This window comes from Psilocybe cubensis, chromosome 13, assembly GCF_017499595.1.
Source record: "Psilocybe cubensis strain MGC-MH-2018 chromosome 13, whole genome shotgun sequence".
NCBI lineage: Eukaryota > Fungi > Basidiomycota > Agaricomycetes > Agaricales > Agrocybaceae > Psilocybe > Psilocybe cubensis.
In genome coordinates, this window is record NC_063011.1 from 2042639 (window position 1) to 2066176 (window position 23538).

Genomic DNA, 23538 nt, shown 5'->3' on the forward strand with positions numbered 1-23538 from the left:
GCGTCAGATTTGATATACATAACCACAGAATGCCAGCGTCGCACGAGCCAACGAGAAGGTCATATTTTAGAAATCGGCCTCGATTGCTGCGCACCCAAAGTACAGTCATTTGTACCGACGGCCCTTCGCCAGCTGGAGCACCCAGCGTCATATGAAATAATAGTCAAGGCTCCCTCGACATCAATGTACCCTGTGAACGTTTGCAAAATGAAATGATTGCACTTAGCCGCTCTTCTTACCGAGGATTATACCGTTCCTGTGAAATATGCCAGCGGAGAAATTGGCTGGAGTAACAGAGTAGTTTACAACAAAGTTTGAGAACTGCGGGGTAACTTGTTGGCAAGGTGGATTGTGATCATCCGAATGTATTTATAGATTGAGCTCTCCAGGAGGCTGATCACTTGCACTGGAAGGCGGACTATTATGCCGATTACCGACTTCTCATCGACAATAGTCGAGGGAGTCGTGCGCACGGAAAAAGCTCGAGCCTAGGAGGTGAAGAAATGTTTTGATTTCCATTTCGAAATTCATTCATGATAATGAAGTAGAGAGCAGCATTGATACGAATTAGAACCGATGTCGGGGAACAGTTCAAACACCTTGGAGAGGTTGGCTTGCAACTACATATTACGGAAAAGACAAAAATAAGTCCAGAAATCCGATCTGTAACATAGTCCATTATCCTTCAGAGCGACACTAATACTGCATTTCTCTTATCCATACCACAATTACTCCTCCTTTACCAATTCGTGGACGATGTCGACAGCTCTCTTGAACTTCGCCTTCTCCTCATCGGTGGCCTGTACAGAGCTGGTTCCGCCTCCACAACCTTGAGGGCCTCCATTACACCACTCGAGGTCCGCGCTTCCAAAAGCAATACTGGTATCGAGACCGTAGATATCTTCACTCCCTGGGGGCGATTCGGTGGGTAACGTCTTCAGAATACCATAAAGTTCTTCTACAAGGTCAACAATGTGTTGCTGTTTCGAGTTGATTTGTTTGGGAGCAATCTCCTGCAGGCTGGGAGTTCCGGCCGGTCTGATAGCTGCAGTGATATTGAGGGTATCGCTGTTCTGGGGTTGGGTGACGGTGAAGATGGCATTAGGGGTCGGGGGTGCGAAGCCTCCCGTAATTCCTATATTTTGTTCACCATGAAATCCTGCATCTATGTACAAGATTCATCCATACCGCTCTGGAGCCTCAAGGAATACTCTCCGACTGGCATTCTGGTTGTCGTGGTTAGTGATTGAGAGGCGGAGATGGCTGGAAAGGCTAGATAACGATCCATCAATTTCGGACCTAAATTGGGGTTAAGGTTTCCTGACGTCATACTGCGCCTTTCTCCCACTGACATATAAACCAGTGCAGCAGCTCTCCGCATTTCTTTCCAACCACAAACATGTCGTCTACTGTCACTTACTTTGGAGAGTCTATGCCTGCGTACCCGAAGCAAACACACTCACCAACCACGAGAAAACATCTCGTCGCTGAGCAACCTGCTCCTTCCAAAACGATGTCTGTCTCTCCACCCCAAAATAAAGGAGAACCAAAACAACCAGCAGCGCGACCGAGAGGAGGATGTGTTCCATGTCCTGTAAGAGATTTCTTTTGATATTTTTTCAATGCTTGTTGCTTATTTCTTGTTGTTCTTGTAGAATGGGGGCTGCTGCTATATAATACCAATACCATGCTGCTGTTAAGTTTCAGCGGCAGCGAGTTCCCTCAAGCTTAGCATGATTTCCAATGACGTAGAAGATTGTGGCGTTTTCGTTCGGCGTCGTATAAGGAGTTGGAGGTGTAAATTTAGATTGGTGCTGAGCTATCCAGCGAGATTTTCGGTTTCGAACAATATCAAGACCATGTACTAGTATTACCCATACCGTTTCTTTATTACCAGTTATACACAAACCTGATGTACGAAGAGTTATTTCATGAAGTCAAAATAACATGTACTTTCACTCACCCATTAAGTTCGGCGTCGTTTAAATGTACCACAGTCGTCAATACAAATGCCAAGAAATCTTAACGTAGTAGTTTGAAGCAAGTCCTTGGGAATAAACAGACCTTATGCGGCGAAAACTAGCAATCGGCAGGGAAGCTCGCAGTGTAATGGTTGACATCACAGGCTCACGATTGTCGTCTTTAATTGTTGAACATTTTTAGTGCAACCAATTTGCGCTCATGCGCAGGATTGTTTATGACGGCCGAACAGAAGTAATCGATCGCCTGAGAATGTGAAGGATGATAGTGGCCTGAAAATCTCGGTTCGAAGAGATACAGCGCCTAATGACAACACTAGACGTTTTTTCCTTTGGGTGGGGAGGAAGAAGGGCGATCAAAGAAGGAAAAATGAACGGCATTCCAGAGGAACGAGCGTGGATATCTGACCAGAGTTAAGGTAAGCAGTACAACACCCCAGAAAATTTTACCCTAGGAAGAACATGCAGTCTAGCCTATCCGATTTGAAGAAAGTTGTTGGTTTTAATTGCTAACTTGTATGAAGAGAGTAGAACTTTCGCACCTAAGCACCCCCGAAGCCCATGAGCACCGAGTACCCAGTACTGGCAAGTTAGGAAAAGTGAGACAACGGGAAATTTCAGTCTGACGATCCATTCGACCCTTCTGAATCTTCAGGAAAATCACCTAAATTCCCGAGTCATCTGTACAGTATGCTGGCCCCTCAACGGACCCTGTCGCTCTTCTAGCTTGACGAATTATTCGTCTTTCCATGAATTTTTCGGTTGCACGACTTGGAACATGTTCAGGGTAGAAAAATTTGAACATAACCACGCCAGAGAAACGGAACCGAAAGACAGTGACGACAGCGTCGCGTCGGCGCCAGACGCGTCCCAAAAATCCAAAAATTCAACCACGATGGTGGAAAAAAAAGTAAATCAAAAGGAAGGTGAGCGTGGGTAACCCACGAAGTCCCCGTCGGCCAGAGTGGGAGTTGTGACACAAGCATCACCAAACTTTGCTCTTTTACACCTTTGACCCTCTATACCACCCTTTTTTCTCTCATTGCAACGATTTGACAATGACTCGGAGAACGAGATAGATTGCGACGAGATTCTGCAGACTCAAACCGAACACCGGGATACACATTACCTGTGGGAGGCGCTGTACTTTTGACTTTGAGATGCGCCATGATCTGCAGATGTCGCCAACGATCGCAAACTGATCCCCAGGGATCCTCAGAGGACACATAACACGTTGGAGCAGTCTAACATTCGTTTCTATGTGGTAAAATGTATCAGCTTTGGCCGTGACACCCGAGCTTTACACGTCCAAGTCATCCACATTTGTCGATTCTCAGAAAGACCAAAGGAAGCAAGGAATGACGGTGATCATTTTTGAACATCGTACGACTGGCCCAGCAATTACCGCCGAAGATAACGCGCATACATGTGCCAGATGAAAAGCGTTGCACATAATGGAAGGCACAGTGATGTTGGATGGTTGTTCCTTTCCCTTGCTCTTCACCCTCTCGATTTGACGATGATGGCAAGGTGATTCTCGATCGGAGCAGCCACATTGTGGCCCGTGGATCCTTCAGAGATTCCATGACCTAGCTTTGCCTCTGATCTACTGACTCTTTTTGGCAGCGAACTGAACTTCACAGTAAAGGCCATCGTGACGCCCTTCATACATTTCCTTGCATGTTGTAATAGAATCTTGTCCGTAAATTCAATCTGCACGTAACAAGGAACGCTGATAACTAGATGGTCACAACAACGTCAAGATCTTTACTTCATTATCCTTACTATACATGAAATTAAACAATACGTCCGCCCTCAGCATTAGCTATCAACATCTGCACCTGTTGGCCATATCTAGCGGTCAACTTCTCGAGCTCTTGGTTCAGATACTGAAGGGGGTTGGTCACATAAGCCACTGGATCAAACTTCCTGCCAGTATCCGAAGCAGCAAGGCGTGAATAGGCGGCCTGGTAGCCAGCGTTTTGCTCCTCAAAGTCAATCGCAGTGACAGCTCCGTCATCAGCGCCATCCGGTTTAGTCTCCAGGTGCTGACGTTCACTGAACAATTTTCCGAGGGCAGAGTACAAGCCAGACCTGATAAGGTTGTCATAAGTCGAGTTTCAGGCTAAAGATGCACATGCCTTACCATGTGCGGATTGATGGCTCTTGGAGCATAAAGGTGCTTTCGCAAAGAATTCGAGTGATTCCGACTGCAGCCAATTTCCGCTCTTTATGGGGGAATTTGGGGGCATGAGGAATTATGAAAGTCGTCACAATCTGAGACCAGAGGCTGAGGAAATATTAATGTCAATTTTCGTTCATCCAAGGTGGATCGGCCAATAACGTACTTTGGTTGGATCTCTTCAATGACTTTTATGAAGTAGTCGGGTTCAAGTTCATCTACTTTGACCGCCATAATGTAGAGAATGAACTTGGCCATCAAATACGAGAACGAGTCATTTTTGTTTGCGTGCAGGCGAGTGAGTAGGCATAGGAAGATCGGCCTCATGTATTGCTGCAGCCAGACCCTACAAGATAGTCAGCATGGTCCGATCCATGAAACAATCGAAGCAATACATACGGTTTGATATTTACGACTACCGCTTGAAGAAGCTCAATACCCCATACATCGTTTGTTTTGGAAGGAATCAAACGTTGCTGCACGACACCCAGAAGGCCAACGAGCTGGCCTGTCTGGTACAAGTTGTCTCCATCCTGTTCGAGGAATGCGACCAGCAGGCGGACGAGACCGGGAATGCTGCCCTTTTGTGACCATACCTCGACTTTTAGTAGGAATGGGACGAGACTTCGGTAGGCCACTGGGATCTGGCTGCCACGGTGCAGCTCTAGCATTTGAGCAAGAACTTGGAATACATAAGGAACGTATTCTGTTGAATTAAAGGAATAAATGAGATGAATAAATTGGGGACTAAAAATAAACTCCGTACGATCAATGTCTTGCTCGATGATGATGATGAAGGGGCCAAACAAGGATTGCTCAAAGTTCAGCAATGACTCCCGCGATCCAGCAACGACGAATCTGGAGGCGAACCTTTACAAAGAGGCTGAGTTCGTGAATAACAATTAGACCAACCTCATGAGACCCGATATGCTCTCAAAGATATATTGATCAAAGTAAGGATTGCTGGGATTTTTGGATATAACGCCCAAGATAGCGACCAGACGAGCAAGAATACCCTCATGTCCTGGAATTAAGGTTTGTCTCGCTGTCACAATTATCCGCATGACACCTTTACAAACAAGATCAGTTTAGTTACACGAAGACATTGAGTTCCTATACACACATTTCATCAAATGATCGTTCTCCGCCACCTTTTCGGCTGTACGGGCGGCTTCAATCTTCGATAGCAGAGCATTGATCATTTCGAGAGCGGAATCGTGAATGTCAGCCTGTGCGAACCTATCCCAAAAGCGTTGGCATTCAGTGGGAGGAGATTGAAGTAAACTATAACAAACGCACAAGATCTGATTTCCTTGCTTGATGGACAAAACTCGGTCGATTGTAATTGCTGCATAGGTGTAGGTGACGTAGTTTTCTGAGCCCAGGTGGCGAGCAAGGAGAGGCAGGACGGAAAGGAGTTGGGGTTTTGTCAGCTGTAGGATCCCATCAGTTGTCTGCCCTGCGGTGTATATTTTGGATCTGGTACCTGATTCCGGAAAGTGTGCAAGAACCGAATAGCATCAACCTGTAATATGGGGTGTACCGTTCCAGATGCAGCTTGAAGGTCTTCGAATACATGGTCAGAGAAAAATTTGACAACATCCACTAGAGCGTTGGTTGATGTCACTCCATGCTGGTTACAGACAAATTAAAGCGCGTCACTCGATTTCATGGCGTAAGGAAACTTACCTGGCTAGTTGATCCCCGTGTAGCGACGGCTGTCAGCAAGTAGATAGCGCTATCCTTGGCCTTCCAATTTTCCTCTTTGTTTGATGCATATTCAGATAAACCAGTGTTTATAAACGAACCCACGATGTCCGTCGCTTCCGTCTCGTATCCGCTGCCGACCAATGCTTGAAGTACGTCGGCAGCGGCCTGTCGACGTGTAGCGAGGTCGGTCCCGGTTGCCGAAACGGCGAGGTCGAGGCGAATGAATTCAAGAGGGTCGTCCTCGAATTGTTCGACGTCGTGTTCTCGAAGTGCAACATTTGGGACAACGACACCCTGGACAAGAGAATGAATGGTGTCTCGAGCAGAAAATAGAGTCTTGTAATAGCCAGAGCGAATGGCAGTGGAAAGGAATCTCAATGATTGGGACACTAACTATAATTGTCCAAGGAACTCAGTTAACTTTACGTTTATCAAACCAAAAGATATAGACGCACCGCATCATCTGCCACACCTGGTAACTTATTCGAGCCCACTAGTGTCCATACACCTTGTACCAAATTCTCCACGGAGGACGTCTTTTGCAGCTGCTCTGGGTATAATTTGATGAAGAGCTATTTTAAAGGAATGAGGCCCCTCATAAGGAAGTGTGAAAGAGAAAAAAAACATTCTTGTGCTTACTTCGGCGATTTCCAAAATCCCTGTTTTGATTTGAGATGTTAGAGAGGCAGTAGTGTCATCTGACTTTACGAAAGAAGTTAAAGAAAGGAGGAGAGGATAGATAACTGAAAAGAAAACATACGTCACCCCTCAATTCCACAGGATCCCAGAGTAAAAAGTTCTGGAACCAGCCTGTTCCAGGACCAAAGAACTCTTCGTGAGTATCTTCAATAGCGGGTGGAAGGTCTTGACATGTGAAATCATAGTAAATATCGATCAAAAGAACCATAGCTTGCGCCAATACTTCGTAGTTGGATTTCGGGCTTGTCAGAGCTGGATTTGGACTAGGATTGGATAAGAGAAGCGACGCAGTTTGCCTGAAAAGCTGCAGGAAAGGTTCCATAAACTTGGATAGAACGAAGTTGATTTCCGTGAACAATTCGTCTGATCTGACATGGGCTCTCCAGGGCTGAAAGATAGAGTGTGCAGTCTGAAGGACGCCGACATTTACATTGTAGTCGGTTGCTGAAAGAGACGACACGAGTTGCTGAAAGAAATGAGATTATTTATCAACGATTCTGGATTCAATTCGAATTGACGTACGTCGATTAAGTTTTCCCATTTGACTGGAAAATCTAGCTCGGCGATCAAAGAGACAGATTCTGCAACCTGGGCACGTATTGCTTTATCGGCAGGAGCAGACAGCGCCAGCATAGCTGGTACCAGTTCTGCTCGCAAAGCTGTCTTATCTTGTTCGGCCAATGGCTGCACATCCTAGATCGATCAGGTGGCATGAGGACTATGGTGGCATGAGTTGTAAGATCAACGTACCTCCTCCCATCTAAGTTTGGTGATATTTTTGAGGTAGATACTCCCAGACAGTCTTACAGCACGATCCTTTGTAATATCCAGCACCAAACTGAGAAGATGGGTCAGGAATCCTTGTTGAGTGCTCAAAGACGCGAGGCTTTGTTCTGCTTGCTTTCGAGTATCGGGATTAAGAGATGCGAGTAGGAGGGTCGAGATATCGGCCATAGTAGCAAGTTATGGAGTTGTATACAGTGTGCGCGTGAATATGTAGAGTATCGTGAAGTCGTTAGGATGAATGCAAAGAAAGAGCCTTGATTTTTTACGAAACAGATTTCTTCGTATCTTTCGACGCGCCTAAGGAACAGTCACGTGATCCATCCAACCAACCTGGTCGCGCGCGCCAGCGTTTCAGGTTTTCAACTTGCAACCATTTTATTCATTGACCACTCACACTTCTACTTACCGCCGTCCATCCTATGACAGACTCGCCGGAAAATCTTTTAATCTCTGCCAACTTCCTCCTTTCAATATGGCCATTCAGAGTTTGGTTTATCCAAATGGGGTGCACGCAAGCTCACAGTCAACCTTGGCCGTCAGAAAATGTCAATTCTCTTCATTCCAGCATTCGCCTCTCGTTCCTTACAATATGCCTCCTAACTGCTCTACCCATGGTCTCTTTTACCACTCGCTTGACTTATCAGCCCCGCCCAGAGTCATTTCATATGTATCAGTCAGTCCCGGCAATGATTCCAGTGGCAGCCCAAATACAGGGTCTAGGACTGTGCACTAGTTGTCTTCGACTCTTCGCTTCTTTGTGTTTTCTCGCATCAATACCACCTTACCCATGCTACTTCGCTTTCAAGGTCGACAGATTGTGTGGTGTCATGTGTTTTTATCTAATTCGGTTGCCACCCCCCGCCCATGGGACGCATCTGGACGCGTCAGAATATCTTGCGGAAAAGTGGCTACTCCACCGTCTTATACAAGGATGTGATTTCTTTTTTACGACAAGAACCGCTGTCAGTTGGCATGTGGAGTACTCCTCATTTTTAACCTTAACAGACAACTTGGCGGCTGTGACCTACCAACTTTGAACCAAGAGCTACCTTTCCTGTCTGCCTCTGCTCTGATTATAGAGTGATTATTTATGCCTCTTTGTCCTTACACAGCTCTGTTCCATGATTTATTGTGCCTTCCCAATTTAAATCTCGAATTGCGCTAAGCCGACTAGTTGGAGATACACCTGATCGGAACCGCAAAAGAAAATAGCATCACACCGAAACATCCGTGGGTTGTCGGAAATACAATGCCAATTCCCCAGCCCAAAGCACAATAATGAGATCCAAAGATCTTTGTTTGAGTTGGGATAGGTGTCTTGTCACTGTCATTGGGCCTGCTTTCGGAATGTGTCGTCGTGGACATCTTGTGCAAAGGTGTTCCGCAGTTCTTTTGTGTGTCGTATAACACCGCCATCAGTTTTCCATTCACAACATGGTGGTCCTTGTTGTCAAATTATCGCCTTGTGCAACAAGTGAAGCCACAAAAGCACTCCTCGACCCGGGGTATCTTTCCCTACCTTCGGCGTTGGCATTCGATGGATAATCCAACGTCCAAAACTAAGGATAAAGGGGCAATAGATGTAAGTTATATCATTGATAAATCTACAGACACTTATAAAGCTTTACATATAATAGACATACAGATATCAAAACACTAGGTTATCCGCAACAGTTATAGCGTGAAAGAAGAAAAGCAGGAGTGGTGATGCACAGATTAGAATTGGGTCTTGGGCCGAGATTGGAATCAATCCTGTTTCAGCGAGGACCTTAGTTTGAAGTTCGAAGGTCTTGGTCCCTTCAGCGCTACGTGCGCAGCACGTATCATTCACGCCTTTCGACAAAAGCTGCATTGCGTCGGGGATGTGCCTGTTACGACTGTTTTCGCTGGTTTCAACCTACCGGCGATGCAGAAAGATCCGTAAGCATTCAGTCAATGGGCCTTCAAACACGAATCCTCTTACCACTGGTTACAGGTTTGGGGACAGGTCTTTGGAGAGCATGAGGGGTTGTGGCGTTGGCTGTAGCGGCAAGCAGAGGATCCGCAATCGACCTATGGTTTATAAAGGATCAAATTGAGACTCCGTCATACAACATGATCTTGGAACCGAGATGAGGCGTACCCGACTGTCAGATTGGGGGTTATCATGGCCACAAGTATACCGGATGCAGTGGACTTCTCGGCAGCACATTTCGGTATAGTAGAAAACAGATGGTTCAAGTGTCTGCTAGATATACAAGTCAAAGTGAGTTATATTTCTTTTTCAAATGAAATCGGTTGTGTTTGCTTACTGCTTTTCACAGGTAAGTCTCCAAGACTGTGAAGTTGAGAGTGTGAAGTGGGTTTGGATTGTGGCAGACTCTGGAACTCCGTCACTTTTTAAATATGATTGAATGGTGTAATTGGTAAGATACACAGCAAAGGGTCGGGACACCAGATACCTTCCAAGTCCAGAAAGAGAATAGCAAAAATCGATCGCGCTAATTTTTTCGAGATCTGAATGGTGGAATGAACGAACGACAGATATAACCGAGGGACAAAGAATTGAGGTTAAATTACTTTTTCTAGTTACTTATCATAATGAGATGGCATCGCTTCCAGGGTTTGTCTCCCTGTGCCGGGGGGAATATAATTCAATCAAGTAGATGTCATCCAAGATTACCATTTGGAAAGCCGCATTCTTTACCAAGAAAAATATTTTGACTCAGTAACCTCTGTCTTCCATCGGCTGCAATTTGACAAATGTCGCTAGAGCGTCCTATGTCGAACCTCCCGCCAATTCAAAAATAGATCCAGACTGGTAGCCTCATGACGGGAAACGAGTAAGGTCAAAATTCGAGTCATTCATTTCTTAGGCCGACTAAGGAGGACTGAAATAGATAGTATGCACTTGTGGGTGTCCCGATCAGAACGTGCACCATTCATCGGAACCATATGTTTTACGGCAATGACCTCACTTCCACTACGATAGATGGCTGTACCGACGGCCACATTCACTCCTATTAATTTTCGAGAAAGATCGTTTAACGTTTTAACCTTCGGGGACATTATTTGCGAACCATTATGGATGTGATAATATGACCCTCGTGTATGTCAATGTCGTGTCCGAATTACGATCAATACAAGATCTAGGGACTAGGTGATAACATACATACAACATATACAGGAGCTAGAAGACAAACGGAACACGCAGTGATCCCAATCACAAGGCATCACATCGCATTTTCAATGTCAGCAAACCCTTTTTTAATCCCGGAATGTAGGTGAGCGGATGACAGAATACGTCAAGGAAAATCATGGACCGGGGGTGAAAGCAGGGCAGTGCGGCCATTAGTCACGATGTCGAGACTTCCGAACCCGACTGACCATCGGCGCGTACGTATATTGTGATCCGTTGGAGTATTTGCAGAAGAAGTGTGTTCTTTGGCGATGCGTCATTCTCAGTAGTACAATCAACCACCCGCCTCATCAAGACGATTTTTGACGCCAAAAATCATGGATTAACCATTTTTCGTCAAGTTTGACGGGGTGAATGAATCTCCCGGCAGCATTCGGCAAGTCTGTGGCTTTGAGGTACCAGAGTTCGGAGATGCCTACAGAGTGCAGGTACTCGGGAAGGCGGTGGTAGTTCAGTCCGACAGCGTGCGGCCCATGACTATCATCAGACAGTGCAAAGCGCCCTGCATGGCTGCGGATTATCTGCCAAGGATGGATGTATTAATCAACTTTATCCATATGAAGGCTCAGCCGACTACTCGCCTCCACAATATCTTCCCCAGGATAGGCGGTATGCCAGTTCTTCCTGAAGGCCGCTGCATTGATTTCGAATAGCGCACCATATTCCACGGCAAAACGAATATTCCGCTCAATCTTTTCGGTGACGCGTGGATAATCAATAAATCGAAGTGTTGGAGTGTAAAGACGGCATAAATCGAAATGTCCAACAATTTCGGGCTTGAAGCGCTGTAGTAGTTCGTACTGTGCATCGAAATAGGCTAAGAGGAGTGCTTCTTGACGGTCTTCCTCTGCACAGTCCGTAAAACTCGTAAGTGCGCGCTGATAGGTAGGATAGTCGAAGTCGATCGGGAATCCGTTGACGTGATGAATGGACCCAACGAGGTATTCCACACGGTTCCCCAGATTTTTCAATAGAGTTTCCAGATTCCTAAGGTCCAAATCTGTGATATACTCTGTCTCTAAACCCACTAACAGGGTGAGTTTGGATGCGTATAATGATTTCAGACGATGCGCTTCTTCCAAGAAATCGTTGAACTGATTGGATAACGTCTCAAGTGACACATCTTTCTTAGAGATTGTGAGTGATCTTGGACGCCCAAGACAAAGAATAAGCGATCACCTCTTCAGGATACAAGTCAACATCCCGATATCGAGGAACATGTTCGGTCAGGCCGTAAACTTCGAACCGTTGGCGAATGGCTTCTTGAACGACATCTTCTAGTAAACCCGAGGCGTGCTTGCAGAATTGGCCAGAGTGAGAATGATGGCTGTATGGCATCTTAATTTGAGTGCAGAAGTTGAGAATTCAAGGGTCCGAGGAGGGGTCCGACGGCGTTGACGGTGTTTGTGAAAGGACAGCAATCATCTGTTCGCGTGAATCAAGCGGGGCTTGAAAATAAGTTCCCACACATCTTATCTACCCCTTAAATTATCTGATACGTATTTTGATACGCAAACATTATGGGCGTCTGCGACATGCGCAACAAAAGCTCGGCCAAAGGGAGGAGAGTAAAATTTTAGGCATATGTACTATGATACATTTTTCTTGTCAAGACATTTGTTTTACCGAGCTAAGAATCGAACAAGTCAATGCCAATGGCCAATCAGTCGTGTAGTTCCCCTAAGTAAAAATAAGGGCACAAAATAATCGCTGGAACTTTCCGTTAAACCCAGCCTTTTCTAGCGCCTCCTCTTCCATGGAAAACAAAAATAAAGCGGGAGATAGCCATACCAGCTGCCCCGAATATTATAGTACACTTCAGGGCTACTGTAAGCGAGAGCGCTGATTTTCAGGTAACATTGTAGTCCACGTACCCCGCAGAAAATAATAGATCTATGCCAAACCTGTTTCTCGCCATCTGTGTGAAGCAGACTGCCCTCAATGGGTGTCCCAATAAGGACAGATATGGCAACGATGGAGAACGCTGTCCCCATACGAGTCCTAGGCAACATGATATCGCTTAGAAGGCGAACATCGGACGGTCATTAATCAAATCTTTATGAATCTTACCCATGTTCTCCGGGATGTGTGCTGAGTTGTGCAAGTAGAGAAGGTATGAGCGAGACGTCTGAATGGATCAATTGAAGTTAATCCCATCATCATATGTCAAACTTTAGGTGCCTTACATGCGCCAGACCAGAACCCATAGAACAAGCCAAACAATATGACTCCAGCAAAGTTTGATACGCCAAACAATACGAACACTAGCGCTGAAGCGACGACGAGCGATGGAAGAAGCATGTTGTAAACCCCCACCCTGTCAGCCAGCAAGCTCGGTAGCAGCCTCCCGAAAAAACTTCCAACATTCAGAATGGCGATCTGCAGAAAGTTTTGTCAGTATGACATAGGATATGAACAAAGTTTGAAAACTTACGGAATAGAACGAAAGGTTTTTGCTGATACCAAGATCTATGGAGAATAACTGTAGATAGAAATCTTCACCGTCATTGAGTAGAATGCACGTAGACATAATGAGCATCCTCCGGACATACAGGGGAAAAAGATACCGATGTTTATGCAGAATGCCCTGTGATATCTTAGATGGCCACCAAAAAACACAAATTAAGAAAATGTCAACTCACGAAGCGACGGACACAAGGTACGCTGCATCTTTGAAAATAACCCCAAAATTGGGTGTTGTTCGCTCGGAGGTGTTAAAAATTGGCCTCGTTTTCATAAGAAAATATGATGCCACGAGCATTAACCCATTCAAAGCTGCAGTTGTTCGGATGGCATTGGCAAACGAGGTATGTTGGCTTAGTTGGTTCAGCAGGATGGGCCATACGATTCCTCCAATGGAAGAACCCTGCTCGAGTCGGTCATAGCATTCGCCGTTAATTGTGGACACTTATGGCCTGTATTAAGCAGGCAGCACCATGCTTACCGATACTGATATTCCGGTAGCCAACGCCCGGCGACGTTTAAAGTGGTGCCCAAGGATCGTCAAAGACGGAAGGAAAAGGAGCGACTGCCCTATCCCCATTCCAAGCGCTTGTGCTAAAAATACCTAAACACCGTATGTTGTACGTAAACTTCGGACGAAGGTCATCGGGAGCCATTAACGTACACACCTCGTAGTAATGATGCTGGCGTGCTAAAGATAGCATGCACATCGACAAAATTTGTAGTAACGTGCCTAGCTCAATCATGCGGTGACTGTCGGAGTGGATCTATATGAGTGCCTCATTTCAAACATCGCGGAGAGTAATACGCCTACAAGTATCCCGCATCAAATGCTCGACCGACGAATATTCCGGCTGCATACTGCAGAAATAGTTGAGTGCTTCCAATCCAACTGTATGGCGGAATAAGCATTTGATTGCAAGTTTGAAAGCCAGCGCTCACCTAATCTCTGAAGGAGTGTTTTGGGACAGGAAATTTCTACTATAGTAATCCTGGTAGACCCCGAAGGCTGAGACGTAGCTTGAGAAGAGATGAAGCCTATGTTGACATCCGAATTGGCCTGGTACATACCCATAGGTACAAAACTGTATCATCCACCTGTGAGTAAAATTGTCATTAGAGTTGGCGTCGTGCCTCAAATCTTATCATGCAGCTGCAAAGATACCTACGCTCCGCACACCGTCATCCATGCATCCTTCCCCGTGTCAAAAATGGGCTCCACGTCCCTCGAATCGTTTTCCACTGTTTCAAATTCGTTCGGTGGAATGTTTTGCGACGTTATTTTTTCCGATTGCAGTGGCTGAGACGCAGCGCTGGCTGCAGTGCCTTGGACCGTTGACGACGCGCTACCGTCAGACATAATGACGTCTTTTGAAGGCTGGAAAAACGGGAGCGTGATCTGGGTGAAGTGAAGTCTTGCAGGGGTATATATCTATATATCTTATATAGCAAAGGCATCGGGCAATCCGAAGCAGAAGTTAGCGGAATCGATGCAATCGGCAACTTGACTATTACCTCCTCGTGTATCTCTGATATTTGATTAAGCTCACATACATTAGAGTTGAACAACCAGTTCCGTTGCTCGCCGTTTTCTATGAGAACATGCCGCGAGAACATGCCGCGTTCAGCCGGGCAGGAAACCTCCAGCAGCGGTGAATTTTACTAGTGGTCTACGCTCGACAATACCCCTTCAGTAGAAGGTATATTATCCGGATGTGTAAGGTACATTCCCAGAACAGCATTATTGGCATTCAAAGGAAACAGTATTTCTATGGAACCGCCGGATGTGGAAAGAAGTTTAAAGCTGTCATGTTGACATTTCTTCTTCTTCACTCGCTGATAGTATTTGGCAGTCAAACTTTCTGGACTCTGAATACACGTAGATGCAGATACAGTTGTCAATGCCATGGTATGGTCCAGTTCATGGAACTTAAGGGGAGGTAATCGAGGTTGAAAAAATGATTTTTTATATACCAGCCCAGCCTCCAAACGACTCGAAGAATTCGGGGACCTATTTGGTGAGAAAGGGGGTTTTCTGCTGTTTTCACAATCGTAGGTTATGCAAGTATTTGTCAAATAGATTCTTAAAAAATAATTCTTGCGAAAAAGAGGCATTGTAGTGAGAACCTACCTATCTTGCTTGATCTTGAAATGCTTGAGAAAAGTGCTTCTTTGATACAGGGAATCGTCTTCACTAATGCTTAAAGCTTTCCGCTGTGGTGTATACATATTAAGACACGCACAATCATAACCTCCAGGTGAAAGATTATAGACAACAACGTAAAAGCATCGAGGTGACCCGTTTCCTACGTCGAACGCACCAAGATATGCAAGACGTCCGCTCGTACGCTCATTATATGGGATGAGTGTGACGAGGGTGTCCAAGATAGGAGCCAGCAGACTGCCATAAGTAAACGAGAAGGGGGTCGAAGTTCCTTATTTGCATCGCAACTGGTGAATCAACCATCCTGAGCGGAACGAGAAGCACGTATGTACATACCTCGCACATTCGGAAAATCTTGAAGGTTCGAAGTCGGATTAAGCTGGAAGGCTGTCTTTGATCGATGTACTCCCATTTGGGCCGTTCTCAGGAGGAAAGAGTAATGTAGTTATTTCTTGCAATCCGTCCAGACCTCCCAGACGTCTCAGTCAAAAAGCGATCCTGTAGCAAGTGTACGCATGGAAGCCTGTTGGGTGTGTCCACTGAACGGCCTACATGCCAGCTTTACAAATCAAAATGTGGCGTGGCGACAGGAACTTTGGAGCACGGACAGTGTCCACCAATAGACAACGAGGCCGCCACCTTCTGAAAGTAGTGTGATCGATCATTGTGACAGTGTAGGCCTTTACTTACCGAAAGTAGTTGAATTGTCGGTATCTCCGTGGCCACTGGTGAGACTCGACCCATCTTGAAGGCCCAGCGTATGCTGGGCTGATACGATCCTTTAGTTAGGAATGAAAACCATGGAGTACATTCTGAACTGTTTGGTACTTGACGCCGCTATTGAAGATGTAGAACAAATCATTGTCAGAGTTATCCCGTGGAGCTAAATCGAAAGGTTTGTTCGGACAGGGAAAGGCCTTTCGGAAAGCAGAAACCGACTCGGCTATTGCCGCAAGCAATTCCGTCCAAATGCCTCTAAACTTTCCCTAGTGAGTGGACATGCAACCATATAAAATAATACGGAAGTAACTTTATATCATTCAACAACCGCTTTTCTCCAAGAAAAAATCTTCGTGAATCTTACCCTTCAACTACTCGAGTAAAGGGGAGATGGTCGCTTCATTTTCTGAACTCGCCGCTTAGGTACAATGGATTAAAATCTACCACCTGATAGGGACATATGAAGGTCCTACTGACATCCTTATTGCAGCACCTAGGCCCAGTCGCGGCGCGTCAACTGTCCACAAATTTGAGTTCCGAATTGATGAAGAAGGGTGGTTGTTTTGGTCTTCTGACAAGCCAGTTTCAATGATTGAGCATCATGGCTTAGAATAGGATCGATCTCGGTGTTCATGAGTGATTCGTCCTATATATTCATTGACTTTCATTGGGGTAATTTGGGATAATATGCCGCTAATTTTGGATGATAAAGGACTTGGCGTTTCGTAGCCAAGACCCTGTTCTAAATTTAGATTTTCTTGAAAACCTCGTACAGCAAGCGTAGTGAGTTCAAGATAATAAGCTAAGGTAGATGTATGTATAACGTACTCATGATTATATCTAGCAGACAATTTTTTTAAAAAAACCCCCCGTTATTCAAGGTTTATTCCTACAATATTAAGAATAATGGCCATTCTAGAGTGCCATGCAAACAAACGCCGTTTGTCATGTAAAAGAGATTAGCCATGGGTGAACTCGAGTAGAATCTTTTTATAGCCTCAGGAAGAGGTCGAAGAATCTTCTGAATAGACATAGACAACGTGCTCAATATATTTCTGAATCCACGCTTGTTTCTCGATGCCCGTGACTCTGACAGACTGTCAGGTGGGATAGATTTGAATTGAAGATTTAAAGCGCCAAGAACATCATCTCGACACTGGCACAACGCTGCTATTCCGAGGTGCATCCCAAACAACCTTTTCACATTGAAGACACAGAGGTCGCATAGAAATTTTTTTTCGAGGTTTTGCAATATTTTCGGAATTTTCAGAGATGCGACGGGTATAAAACTTGTGGAAAGCTCTCTGGATTTGAGCAACAAAACGAAAGACTCGCAATGTTTCCTAAACTCGCACTCTACGCTTTCGCACTCATCTCTGTGGTACACGGTCAGCTCGTAGGCACGTACCAGTCCGAAACGCACCCCTCTCTGAGCTGGCAAAAGTGCACGAAGAGCGGCTGCACTAACACTGCTGGCAGCGTCGTCCTCGACGCTAATTGGCGCTGGGTCCACACCAAAAGCGGGTACACCAATTGCTACACAGGAAACACCTGGGATAGCAGCCTCTGCTCTGATAACAAAAGCTGCGCTGCTAATTGCGCCCTCGATGGCGCCGACTATTTTGGAACATATGGGATCACGACAAGCGGCAATGCTTTGACTCTGAAGTTCATCACCAACAACAGCAACGGCAAGAACATAGGATCCCGAGTGTACCTTATGGCCAGCGACACCAAATACCAGATGTTCAAACTTCTTAACCAAGAGTTCACTTTCGACGTCGATCTCTCCAAGTTGCCCTGTGGCCTGAACGGAGCTCTCTATTTCTCGGCTATGGACGAAGACGGTGGAATGGCAAGATTCTCCACCAACAAGGCTGGCGCCAAGTACGGCACTGGATATTGCGATTCGCAGTGCCCAAGAGACATCAAGTTCATCAACGGAGAGGTCAGTCGTCGATTTGTCATGACTCGTATCAGGTGCTGACCATCATCCAAAAGGCCAACGCGGAAGGATGGAAGCCATCTGCTAACGATGCCAACGCCGGAACGGGCAACTATGGCTCCTGCTGCAACGAGATGGACGTCTGGGAAGCCAACTCCATTTCTGCTGCGTACACCCCTCACCCATGCGACGGGACACAGTCTTCGCGCTGCAGCGGCAGTGCCTGTGGCGGAGAATCCGACCGATACGGCAGCATCTGCGATCCCGATGGCTGCGATTTCAATTCTTTCCGTATGGGCGACAAGTCCTTCTACGGTCCAGGGCTCAAGGTCAACACCAACTCCAAGTTCACCGTAGTCACGCAGTTCATCACCGACTCCGGAACCGCTTCTGGAACGCTGAAAGAGATTCGCCGCCTGTACGTCCAGAACGGCAAGATCATCCAGAACTCCAAAGTCAACGTACCAGGAATGTCGTCGAGCTACGATTCCATCACCCAACAGTTCTGCAATGACGCCAAGGCCGCGTTCGGCGATACCGACAGCTTCAGCAAGCACGGTGGTATGGCGGGCATCTCCAAGTCGATGGCCAACGGCATGGTCCTCGTACTCAGTGTTTGGGATGACCACACCGCCAACATGCTCTGGCTTGACAGCAACTATCCTACCGATGCCGACGCATCGAAGCCAGGTATTGCTCGTGGCACATGCTCGACCTCTTCCGGAAAGCCGACCGACGTTGAATCTTCTGCGGCCAGCGCCCAGGTCATCTACTCCAACATCAAATTTGGCGATATTGGAACGACCTATTCAGGTACGGCTTAATGGCGAAAATAAGTTCTTCATTGGATCTGGATACGCTAGTAGCATGTATACATATTTGTATCAAGCTAGTAAGCTAATAGTCGCTAAAAGCAAATTTTACGTGCCAGATGTATGATGATTTGATGAAAAGCATGTCGGATCTTGAGTGCAGCTGCAGAACGAATCACTAATATGCTGACCAGAGATCCACAAGAGGCGGCGCCGGTAGATCATAGGGCTTCGAGGTGCTATTTTTTATCAATATATGACCAATAAGATTCAAAAAACAAAGCTCCCCTGATATTTTAACGTGTTTGATTATAAAATCTTCCATCCATTGGGGCATGTGTACTCGACTTCGTCTCGATGTTCAGCAATCTAGACGATATTAAAATTAACAGCAAATACGGATATTAACGTGAATGCGGGGATACTATTACAAGCCGAGCCAAACTATGCGTCTAAGGTGAATGTCCTGTTTGGCTGACGACGGTCTTCTCGAGGACCGTAGTCCTCATATCGGCTTCTGCCATGGACTCGCGGTCTCTCCGCAGTCCCCTCTCCCTAGGGGGAGAAAGACGCCTCATGGGAGATCCACTCCGATCTCTTTGCTTCATCACGATGCCACCACTACCCCCACCACCACCACTCATATTACTCGGGGTCGTTGGAGGGGTGCCACTTCTTGAAATTCTCCCTCTGGAGGAGGCATTGGACGCAGTTCGCGATGGTGGCAAAGGCCCCGGGCTTGTCCCAGCGGACGTAGGGGTTGGTGGTCGGTCCCAAAACATCAACTTCCCGTACCAGGTTTTCCGTCTCTCGGCGTATGCCTTTTCTTCCCGTCGCCTCTCAAATGTGCTTCGGTAGCGTTCATATGAATCACGAAAGTTTTTATCGACTCGAGAAGAAAATATCAACTCTCCACGAGGATTTGTAGCCGGGGGTATAGTGTGTAAAGGTCTTGTTGTAGATGGAGATCTCTGTCGATTGACAGGGGTTGGAGAGGACGATCGAGAGGTGGTGGTAGAAACGACGGACGTGCTTTCTTCAGGACGAGGAAAAAAGAACGTAAGAGGGTTCCAGTAGAACTTTGAACCCAATGGAGGTTTGCGGACATTCAGATACATGTTAAACGAACGAAGGGCTCGATTGGCGTGAGGAACATATCTTTTCGGAGTGAGTTCGTAGCGAAGACAGAGATGAGTATAATGCTCACTTGTTTGCATATGCAATCTTCTCTGAATACATGCCGCTGGCGAAGAACAGCACAAGAGTGGTGACACTCACAAATAGAAGGCCAGTTGAAAAGTACGGATGTACAGTGACGTCGGTTTCAGGCGTATATATTTCTGGCAAAAGGCGTTGCAAAACTATCTTCAATGGTATGGCGAGAATGGATATATGAGGTGGTAAGATCACTTCGCACAGAAGAATTGCTATGACTGTGAGAAGTTGAAACAGAAACACTGGATGTCGAAGTGATGAGATTGTCAGGCCTTTTGAATACAAACGGACGTACGCTGGTAGCGCTTTTTGCGCCGCTGGAGATTGGCTGCATTTGTTTTGAGCCTTTCTTCAAAGAGAAGTAAATCCCTATATGTTGCGCTATCATTCGGGGGACCAAATGAGCCTTTGGAAGCCAAATTTGAGCGCGGGGGCATGAGGCGTTTGGTGGAACGAGTTCAAGGCCATTTGCACCCGGAACTCAGCACAATACGCGGCCACGACTCGATAAAACATGACAAAATAAGATAAGATAAGATCTTGTCACATCAAGTTGAACTTATTATTTCTTTGCGATCACTCTTCCATCCCATAATGCCATGTGTAGGGCCTCATGGAAAATGGCCTTTCAAACTCTTACTTTCACTTTCGTCCAATCTCTCACTGGTATTGCATTGCAATGAATGAAATGTCAGGTAGGCCTCCCTATTCCGCTTTTGCGAACATACCCATATATATTACAACCTGAACCTCCTCTTTTCATGGACTAGACACTAATTACTACGAGAGCAGTATTATGTCTACACAGGGTCAGTTAATGTAAAATTCTGCTACGAACTGCACCACTGAAGTTCTAAGTACGTTTCCTAGGAATGCAATTGGCGCCAACCGGCGTTCACTCGACGCCTCACGCTACTAAGACGGAAAGCTACAGTACGTGCATGAAATATCGCCAGCCTTTAAGGCTCATGAAAACCAACCTATTTAGATACCATTCAGAGTATGTTCCTTTGATTTTCATCTTGGATAATCTAAAATGTTTCCATCGTAGCTCCTGAACCTACAGTTTGTAAGAAATACGCCTGACATAGCGAACATGGCTAAATGGATTATTTTTGACAGCCTGCTGGAAGGGATGTAACGTGTTTAAGTCCAATCCTGCTTCAAAACTGAAATGTAAGTCTGGAGCTTTTTATCTTCAAATCATGGTGAATAATTCATTTTGCTCATCATTTTCTGGCAGACGAGCTTCCCGAGACCGTCAAGGCCGCAAGAGAAGGTTGGCAATGGACATGTCAGAGCGGGGCAGTTGTTGTGAGTTTTTATTCGTCTGTTCACATTTGTGATGGGATGTTTATACCCCACAACTATAGTCAGGTCTTCTCGCTGCTGCTGCTGCTCAGCTGCTCGTGTTTTTCAAGACAGATTCGACTTTCAATCCAGACATCAATACCAGTGGGGGCTGGAAAGGCTTTATCTTAGGAATGTGCTACATGGCCCTATTCCTTAACATCAGCGCAACCATAAGCTCTTTCATACTCATCGATAACCTGGGTGAAATTGGATTTAGAGCGTCATGCAACTCTGACAATCTAGAGGGTTTTGGCCTAGGAACAGGAAAACTTGTAACAAATCAAGACAACTTACTCATCAAGTTCGGCGCGAGCCCCGCATGGAGGATGATGTTGTATCACTGTGAGTATTATCATTACTACTCCAGATATCCAAGGTCTAGTATTCAGACAATCATGATTAGGGTTGATCACATTCTACGCCGGAATAGTCACCCTTATCGTATCTATCCTGACGTACGTCATATTGCAAGAATCTCTAGCAATCAAGATTGCTATGGGTGTGGCTGTCGGGGTTACTCTTCTTCCTACCACCATTTTCATTTTCGTTCGCCCAATAATTGAAGGTTGAGCGATGAAGGGATGAGAACACTCCGAGCTAGTTCAGCTTGACCTTGTAACACCTGTCATTTAACGATACATATTGTTCTGATGGGTAATACAGATTATGGAGTTATCCTTGATTTTCTGAACACAGGAGAGTAAGCACGAAGTACAAAATGTAACGAAAAGAACAAAAGCTCGATATATAATGAGATATGACGAGCAAACAATTGAACGAAAATTCCAAGCGACGATGTGGTGAGAAAGAGAAAACGGTAAAGAGTGGACGACAAATAAGGTTTTGTCAATACATAGTTCGGGGTTGATGTGGAGCTAATCAAGTCATTTTAGACTTGTCTTCCAACGATGCGAGAAGAAATTCCTCGCTTCCTTTGGTTTCTTTTGGAATAGCGTCTGGTAGACTTGAGAGAACGCCTGAATGACCCGGGTGCTTGCCCATCGAGTCCAGAGCATCCTTGAGAGGTGACGCTGGTAACCTTGTTCTTGACGATGGTGGAGAGAAGATCGAAACTTTAAACGGAGGCCAAAGAAATCAATATCGCGACGAAGGATCACCGTAAAGAGAAAAATGTCTCACTGAGGGGTATCGTCGTCGTCGTCATCATCGTCATTGTCATCTTCTGTGCTATCATCGATGTCCAGGTTTTCAAATAAACTGTCGAGGTCGAGGATGTCCTGAGAGGGCGAAAACTCGATAACATTCGAATGGAATTGGCTAATCACGTACCCAAACAATCAAGATGGATTGTGTGCTAGTTTTTCCAAACTTTCGGATAAGGTCGTGCAGGCAGTCATCGTCTGCTTCCTCGCCCGCCCCACTAATTACTTCATGAGCATCGGAACGTGGCAGTGGTTCAAAAGAATTACCATGTAGTAGTAATATTCAGACCCAGAGTCTGCGCCGTAGGAGTGATAGTCTCGATGGTCTCTGGACACAACCCAGAGTCTTTGTCAAAGGCGCAGGTAGCAATAAGCCCAATATTCAACGGTGCTAGGAGCTGTACAGAATCAACGGTTCAATGTACATCATAGACTGGAGTAACATAGTATACTTACAGCCGGCAAGCAATTTCTCGATCTCTCAAAGCCAACGGGGGTCAATCCAGGCAGGTGCAGCGACGGGGTCTCTGCATTTGAGATGATATAGACGGTGTTGTTGAAAGAGGCCGCAGCAGCGAAGCTAACTGCACAGGCAAGAACAAATAAAAGAGAGTTGTTTAGAACCATTTTGGTCTAGGTCGATTGAAGAGTGCCTGAGTGAGGTTAAGCAGTTCCTGAAGGCAATGAAGCTTCAAAACTCTTGGAGAGTATGGCATGCCAGGAGGACGAAGATTTTATACAGCCTGTTGATTTCTCACAGCCCGGAAGGAAGAAGATGCTTCAGGGTTGGTTCAGGGTATTGAGCGGAGACTAGAAGCACCTTTTGTCGCCTTTAGGCACCACATTTGTGATGCTCTGCACCAAGCGAGCGGCCGGCAGCATAGGAGTGATAGGCGGAAGCTGTTCAGTCAGGACTCAATGACGATACGCATATACGCGTTCGACGCGGTCCTCTTGCCAGTCAGTGAAAGTCGTCACCACATGTGTACCTGGTCAAAAATCGGTGTTAAGGCGGGGACGGAAGAGACCATGGTTAACGTTTGGTCAACTCACAACTGATTGATCCGTGTTTGTTCGGAGGACTGTGCCAAGCATATTTCCCTGTTTTGCAGTGCTCAGATAGCTAGATAATTGTGCAGCTCACAGAACCTAGACTAACAACGATTAAA

General features: G+C 45.9%; 6 protein-coding genes across 6 annotated transcripts; 1 reads left to right on the forward strand and 5 right to left on the reverse strand.

Moving 5' to 3' along the window:
- Positions 1 to 728: 728 nt before the first annotated feature.
- On the reverse strand, positions 729 to 1225 carry JR316_0013345 (uncharacterized protein; the record flags this gene model as incomplete). The annotated part of the gene is made up of 2 exons (XM_047898954.1): positions 729 to 1135; positions 1189 to 1225. The coding sequence occupies 2 exons, from the start codon at positions 1223 to 1225 to the stop codon at positions 729 to 731; spliced, it is 444 nt and encodes a 147-aa protein (XP_047742502.1).
- Positions 1226 to 3775: 2550 nt separating this feature from the next.
- Positions 3776 to 7524, reverse strand: JR316_0013346 (Importin-alpha re-exporter; the record flags this gene model as incomplete). Its single annotated transcript, XM_047898955.1, has 15 exons — positions 3776 to 4073; positions 4126 to 4269; positions 4328 to 4507; positions 4561 to 4867; positions 4928 to 5019; positions 5074 to 5230; positions 5285 to 5400; positions 5461 to 5594; positions 5648 to 5794; positions 5851 to 6264; positions 6327 to 6443; positions 6511 to 6573; positions 6632 to 7036; positions 7093 to 7263; positions 7321 to 7524. The coding sequence occupies 15 exons, from the start codon at positions 7522 to 7524 to the stop codon at positions 3776 to 3778; spliced, it is 2949 nt and encodes a 982-aa protein (XP_047742503.1).
- Positions 7525 to 10824: 3300 nt separating this feature from the next.
- On the reverse strand, positions 10825 to 14357 carry JR316_0013347 (putative histidinol-phosphatase; the record flags this gene model as incomplete). The annotated part of the gene is made up of 15 exons (XM_047898956.1): positions 10825 to 11055; positions 11122 to 11661; positions 11714 to 11872; positions 12409 to 12535; positions 12605 to 12662; positions 12721 to 12913; positions 12969 to 13030; positions 13087 to 13121; positions 13177 to 13400; positions 13479 to 13601; positions 13666 to 13750; positions 13812 to 13889; positions 13940 to 14017; positions 14069 to 14095; positions 14167 to 14357. 15 exons carry the CDS (start codon positions 14355 to 14357, stop codon positions 10825 to 10827), a joined length of 2211 nt encoding a protein of 736 aa, XP_047742504.1.
- A 2860-nt stretch (positions 14358 to 17217) lies between these two features.
- Positions 17218 to 18650, forward strand: JR316_0013348 (putative 1,4-beta-D-glucan cellobiohydrolase B; the record flags this gene model as incomplete). The annotated part of the gene is made up of 2 exons (XM_047898957.1): positions 17218 to 17829; positions 17883 to 18650. The coding sequence occupies 2 exons, from the start codon at positions 17218 to 17220 to the stop codon at positions 18648 to 18650; spliced, it is 1380 nt and encodes a 459-aa protein (XP_047742505.1).
- A 440-nt stretch (positions 18651 to 19090) lies between these two features.
- Positions 19091 to 20290, reverse strand: JR316_0013349 (uncharacterized protein; the record flags this gene model as incomplete). Its single annotated transcript, XM_047898958.1, has 3 exons — positions 19091 to 19796; positions 19846 to 20095; positions 20149 to 20290. The coding sequence occupies 3 exons, from the start codon at positions 20288 to 20290 to the stop codon at positions 19091 to 19093; spliced, it is 1098 nt and encodes a 365-aa protein (XP_047742506.1).
- A 1795-nt stretch (positions 20291 to 22085) lies between these two features.
- JR316_0013350 (uncharacterized protein) lies at positions 22086 to 22996 on the reverse strand (the record flags this gene model as incomplete). The annotated part of the gene is made up of 5 exons (XM_047898959.1): positions 22086 to 22251; positions 22347 to 22444; positions 22497 to 22587; positions 22637 to 22767; positions 22826 to 22996. The coding sequence occupies 5 exons, from the start codon at positions 22994 to 22996 to the stop codon at positions 22086 to 22088; spliced, it is 657 nt and encodes a 218-aa protein (XP_047742507.1).
- Positions 22997 to 23538: the final 542 nt, after the last annotated feature.